The following is a 6,722-nucleotide window of genomic DNA, read 5'->3' on the forward strand; positions in this document are numbered from 1 at the left end:
TGGGTGTGTGAGGGTGGGATGTGAGGACAAGTGCCTAGACTGTGTGTGGTGCAAGCCTGTGTCTGTGCCTAGTGGCCTCAGAGAAAAGGCAGATGAAAAAGGTGTCCATTTGGTAGAACTGTGGTTTTGATTTCTTTGTGATTTTCAGCATCCTAATCATTTGAAGACAAATACTGGGCTCAGAAAGTAATATTCATTGTGCTCCTGGAACCAAATACTTTTTAAATTCTCCTCTTGGATTTTTTTTTGCCAGTTGTGGGGCTTGAACTTAGGGCCTGAGCACTGTCTCTGGACTTTTCTCAAGGCTAGAGCTCTACCACTTGAGCCACAGCACCACTTGCAGCTTTTTTCTGTTTATATGGTACCAAGTAATCAAACTCCGGTCTTTGTGAATGCTAGGCAAGCACTCTACCACTAGGCCAAACTCCTGGCCCCAGGATATGTCTTATTCCCCACACTTTCCTGTCTTTCTCTGTCTCCTGGATGTCAAGAAGTAAGCAGTTTTGTCCTCTACTGAGACCTTGTTGGGAGGCTGTCTCACAGAGATCCAGAAGCAAGAGAAAGTGACTGGGTACCCAAATCCCTGAGAACATGAGACAGAATTCTTCCTCACTTAAATTTTTTGTGTGTGGTGGGATGTTTTTTCACAGCAATGAGAAATGGATGGACATAGGTACATATTGATATTACCATTGTTATTAATATAATATAAAATATATAAATGACATACAATACATAATTATATATAATATATAAATAAACATAATAGAGTAATAAAATTAACAATGATAATAATAGTATTACCATCATATAGATTAAGTAACTTGGTTCAAAGTGCTGTATTGTTGTTGTTGGGGTTTTTTTTTGGTCAGTTGTAGGGCTTGAACTCCAGCCTGGGCCTTGTCTCTGAGCTTTTCAGCTCAAGGCTGACACTCTATTACCTGAGCCACAATGCCACTTTCTCAGTTTTCTAAGTCTAATAGATGATGGTACCAAACAAATCAAGGAGATAGGCCACACAAATGTATCCGTAGCCTTCCATCAACATGCACATAATCCTGTACCGAAAGGCAGACACAAATTTTAAAGTTTCACCTTGAAGCAGTGGCTTATGCAGAGTTAATAGAAGCATCGTTATGTTCTTCCCCTGAGGGTGAACAAAGAGCATCAGTGTCCCTCAGGCCCTCGCTCTGCCCCTTCTCCACACTGAGCAGTGACCAGGGCATACAAATTGATAGGGAAGCAACCCCTCCACCAATCCCTTTCTTCCCCTCCACTTGTTCCTTGTGCTGGTTTCTTGAAGATATTCTGTGTATATGTCATCATATTCAGTCTTCTTTCTCTTTGGCTAGAAACCAAACACTAGGTGAGTACTGACTATATGAAGGGATTTGATTTGGACAAAAATGGCCCAGCTTTTTATTCAAAGAGGTGGAATATGCTTTAGTAATCTGTAGTATGTAGAGGTGGATATAATAGGAAATACCGCATGAAATATCTCCAAGTTCCTAAAAGAATAGATTTTAAGTATTTTCACAACAGTGAGTATGTGTGAATAGATTTGTTCCTTGGCCTGATTTAATTATTTTACATTACATATGTGCATCAAAACATTATATCCCATACATTTATAATTATTACTTTTCTATTAAACGTTTTAAAAATTTCAATTGTTTATCAATTATTATTTGTTTAAACAAAATCTAATGAAAAAATCACATTGTATTTGTCTGTTCAATGTTTTAAGCAGGAAATGATCAGATTTTAAAAAATCAGTATTATTGCCTTGTTGAAAACAAAAACAGAGTATCTTGTAGGTGAGTTCACACTGTATTTGTTTACTGTACAATGACAAACCTGAGAGTTACTTGCTGCTTGGGTACCTATGTGTGTTTTTGAGTGCTTTTGTTTAAGTATGAACTTCACTTCTATTTGAGTAAAGGACTTAGAGAGCCTACAGAATATGTATGAATATGTATGAACAAAGGTTCTGGTATTCTGATTCTAGATACTCCATACTAGAACAATTAAAAGATGAATTTTCAGCCTGAAGGCTAAATAGCATAATGAAGTCTTCAGAATAAGCAGGATTATATAAGGTGTATTCCATGTCCCCTGTGGATCAGAGAATCCAAATGAAGGTGAGCAAGTAGAAGAGGGGAAGTTGACTGCCTCACTTTCTGCAGGTGAAGGCTAGATTGTATTCCAAAGTCTAGACTGTGTTTTTAGAACCTAGGAAATATAAGTCACAGAGACAGCATTGAGGAGGCTTCAGAAAGATGCTTTAAATTATAGATAGGGAAGGATCAGAAAATAATAAAATGAAGCACAAAGGCAAAGAGAATCCCACTTCTTCTCTGTCTAAAGCAGGAGAACAGGAACTAACACTTGGTCTAGAAAATGGAAAGCACTATGAGCTTAGAGTGAGTTAAGAGTAAGAATGAAGTCTTAAACACACATAATTCCTACCTGAAATTCTAACTACTGAAGTGGCTGAGTTCTATGGATTATGGTTCAAAGCCAGCCCGACAGAAAACTCTCCAAGATTCCGTAAAAAACAAGCAAACAAACAAAGAGGCGCTGGGAGAGTGGCCTAGTGGTACAGTGTTTGCCTAGCATGCACGAGGCCCTGGGTTTGATTCCTTAGTACCACATATACAGAAAAAGCTGGAAGTGGTGCTGTGGCTCAAGTGATAGAGCACTGGCCTTGAGAAAGCTCAGGCCCTGAATTCAAGCCCCAGGATTGGCACGAAATAAACAAATAAACATATGACCAAAACTCAAATTCAGTCCCAGTCAGGGCAGAAATGTATGCAATATGCAACACTTCATCTTCAATTAAGCAGTAAAATACTGGATTGGAGATGTGACTTAAATGTCAGAGTGCCAGCTCTGAGCACGAATGCTAAGTGAGAACCCAAAAGTCTAAGTCTAAAAACTGATACCAGTGCCCCCTCTTACCCCTCACAAAATAATGAAATTACAACAGCAGGAAGAAAATGGATGAAACTGGAGATTACCATGTTGAACAGGAAAAGCCAACTTGGAAAAAAACATGTCACATATTTCATTTCTATGTATAAGCTAGACTGAAAACAGTATAAATGTATAAAAAAAAAGATTATTGGAACCAGGGGGAGGAAGAAGGGGCAAAGGAGAGGGCAGTGTGGTTGAAGTAAACTCTATATGTATGAGAACAGTATAATAAACCCATGGAAAAGTATTTCAACAGAAGTAGAAAAGAAAGAAGGGGAGGTTAGGAAAGGTTAATGGAAGGCAAATTTGATCAAAGTACATTAAATACATGTATAGAACTGTTACCATTGCACAATCAATTTATGCTAATATAATAGGCAAGGTACTGATAAGAGTGAATGTGATTCTTGCCCCTATGACTTTAGAAGCAGGAGATGTCTAGATGTCACAAGGTGCATTGTAGTCCTGACTCTGGGGGGGGGGTCCCTGGCCCTGCTGCAGCTCTGGTCCCCTACAGTACAAGAAGCTTTCTAAATAAGATCAGTGCTGTGGGCAGATTGGAGAAAGAAGAAGGTGTAGAACCTATTCTTTAAAAGATACATTCTCAAAGTAAAGCTTTTAGGAGTTTATAACACATGTGGCAGTGTATCAGGGTATTCCCATGAATATTAATATTAATTGTATACACATTCCTGAGAGAGATATGTCTTATGTCAATGGTTCTACCTAATAAAATTTGGGCTCACAGAGAAGTGTCTTCTTTTGGACAAAAGTATTCCTTAGTGTCATTAAGCCTACAGTGTTAAGATATTATGTTACTTTAATTTTAAGTCCCAAGTATTAAGATATTAGTGTGTACAGCATTGGAAACTTCTAAGGAAGAAAGTCCATGACCTTCAGCTATAAGGAAATTTTCTAATTTAAAATTGAATTACGCATGTTTATCTAGCACAGTGAAAGAGTGTTTGCTGGGCTAAATTAAGTTATCGGTTAATGATATATTGTGTTGATCTCACAAATCTAAGAATCACTTCAGGTATCCTTTAAAGGGTCTAGTAGATGCAGGCACTGGTGGCTCATACATCCTATACTATAATGCCCAGAAACTTGAAGCCCCCCGGAAGGATCACCAGAGACAGAAGATCAATGCAAATTGCAATGAGTCGTTTATTGACGAGCTTGAGCACGGGTCTCTGGGCACTGATAGTCGAGTGCAGACCAGAGGCCCCATGCACAAAATTACAGCACCTTTAATACATTCTTTGGTAGGGGGCAGGTCCCAGTAAGCACTGACACTTTGATTCTATTAAATGATTGGCGCAATACAAAACGGGAGGAGGGTCGTGACTAGTCATTGGTCAGTTTAGCGAGCTGTTGCGCTTTGAACTGATTGGCTGATGGGTGAAGGGACAGACCCAATATGTGATCAGTGGAGAAAAACTGACAAGGGGCCTGACTAACGGGTGAAGGGACAGACCCACTATGTGATCAGTGGAGAAAAACTGACAAGGGGCCAAGCAGGCTAACAGGCCTGTGCCTAGTTCGTTGGCCCTCAAGTCCGACCTTGTACAAGTGTAAATGAATACAAGTAAAAATACAGATGGCTTATACGGTCCCACCTAAATATGTATATAATTATGCTTTTCAATACCAGATACTCAGGAGGCTGAGACCTGAGGATCATTGTTCAAAGCCAGTCAGAGAAAGCAAGTCCATGAGATTCTTATCTTGATCTAACCACCCAAAAGTCAGATGTGGAACTGTGATTCAAGTGGTAGAGCCCAAACCTTGAGCCGAATAGCTCAGGGACAGTCCCTAGGCCCAGCCCCAGGCCTGGTACCACACACTAAAAACTTGGGGGCCAGTGGTTCTCTTATGACAGAAGTAGATATTCTACAATGGCAGAACAGTCAGGTCTTCACCTATGATGTTTACAAAGTCTTGTAAGACCAAGGGTGTGTCCTGTCACTTGTCAGAGGACAGGAGGTAATGAAAAGAGTACAAGAGGCTGGGATTTTGGCCTAGTGGTAGAGTGTTTGTCTAGCATGCCTGAAGACCCGGGTTTGATACCTCGGTGCCACATACATAGCAAAAAGCCAGAAATGGTGCTGAGGCTCAAGTGGTAGAGTGCTAGCCTTGAGAAAGTCCAAGGACAGGGCTCAATCCCTGAGCCCAAGCCCAGGACTGGCAAAAAAAAAAAAAACCCACAAAAAGAGTACAAGAGTACAACCTCTCTGGAAAGCTACCCGGAAGGTTGTGTAAACTGGTGGAGAAGTGGTTGGAAGGAAGAGGAGCTTCTCTTTAGTTAGGGTGACTGTATATCTTCATGTGTCTGAGACAGTTCCAGTATGTTGTTGCTGCCTTTGTCATTCATGGCAATTTTCTTTCACATCAAGGGCAGTCCCTCCTGGATGACAGATTACACTGCCACCCTAACTTCAGGAGTCATGATTGGGTTGAGAGTGACTCACCCCAGCCTAACCATCCTTACCATCTTGTCTCCTCAGGACCAGAGGCTTTGACGCTATGGTGGCTTTCAACCTGAGCGTTCCCAGCCCGGGTCTCTTCCTTTTGGTGGGGATCCCAGGCCTGGAGCACTTCCATGTGTGGATTGGGATTCCCTTCTGCATGATCTATGTGGTGGCTCTCATGGGAAATGGTGTCCTTCTCTACCTCATCGCAGTGGAGCGCAGCCTGCACGAGCCCATGTTTTTCTTCCTCTCCATGCTGGCCATGACCGATCTTCTCTTATCTACAGCTGGTGTGCCTAAAACCCTCAGTATCTTCTGGCTAGATGCTCGAGAAATCACGTTCCCGGGGTGTCTTACGCAAATGTTCTTCCTGCACTACAGCTTTGTCCTGGATTCGGCCATTCTGATGGCCATGGCTTTTGATCGCTACGTGGCCATTTGTTCCCCTTTGCGGTATGCCACGATCTTAACTCCCAGGACCATCATGAAGGTGGCAGCGGGCCTCTCTTTTCGAAGCTTCTGCATCATCCTGCCGGATGTATTCCTGCTGACTCGCCTCCCATTCTGCGGGACGCGCATCCTCATCCCCCACACATACTGCGAACACATAGGTGTTGCCCGACTGGCCTGTGCGGATATTTCCATCAATATCTGGTACGGCTTCTGTGTTCCCATCATGACGGTGATTTCAGACGTGGTCCTCATTGCTGTCTCCTACACTCTCATCCTCCGCGTGGTGTTTCGCCTCCCTTCCCAAGATGCACGCCAGAAAGCCCTGGGAACCTGCGGCTCCCACGTCTGTGTTATTCTCATGTTTTATACGCCTGCCTTCTTCTCCATCCTTGCCCATCGCTTTGGGCCCAATGTCTCCCGCACTTTCCACATCATGTTTGCCAATCTCTACATCGTTATCCCGCCTGCACTGAACCCCATCGTCTACGGAGTGAAGACCAAGCAGATCAGAGATAAGATCATAGTTCTGTACAGAATGATGCTTCATTTGTAGTGCATGGAAATGGGGCCTGGACAAATTCTCTCTGAACCCATAGTTGTTGTTGCAGAAAAGTGGATCTATATAAACGAGAGTCCTATGTATAAATTAAAACAACAACTACAAATCAACCCTTGATTGCCCTTGCTTTTGGAACATGACATTGGACAGGGGACCCCCATCAAGAGGAAACTACTGAAAAAGAGTTGAATTACTCTAAATAGGAAAGAAAATCCATAAAGAATTGGAAAGGAAGGTTTAGCCACTGGCAAAGGGAAACTAAA

At 42.1% G+C, this 6,722-nt stretch overlaps 1 protein-coding gene across 1 annotated transcript; it reads left to right on the forward strand.

Annotated features, from left to right (window-relative positions):
* Positions 1 to 5,502: 5,502 nt before the first annotated feature.
* Positions 5,503 to 6,453, forward strand: Or52h1 (olfactory receptor family 52 subfamily H member 1). Its single transcript, XM_090348607.1, has one exon. It carries the CDS (start codon positions 5,503 to 5,505, stop codon positions 6,451 to 6,453), a length of 951 nt encoding a protein of 316 aa, XP_090204733.1.
* Positions 6,454 to 6,722: the final 269 nt, after the last annotated feature.

Source organism: Megascapheus bottae, chromosome 16 (assembly GCF_031878675.1).
Source record: "Megascapheus bottae isolate mThoBot1 chromosome 16, mThoBot2.hap1, whole genome shotgun sequence".
Classification (NCBI taxonomy): Eukaryota; Metazoa; Chordata; class Mammalia; order Rodentia; family Geomyidae; genus Megascapheus; species Megascapheus bottae.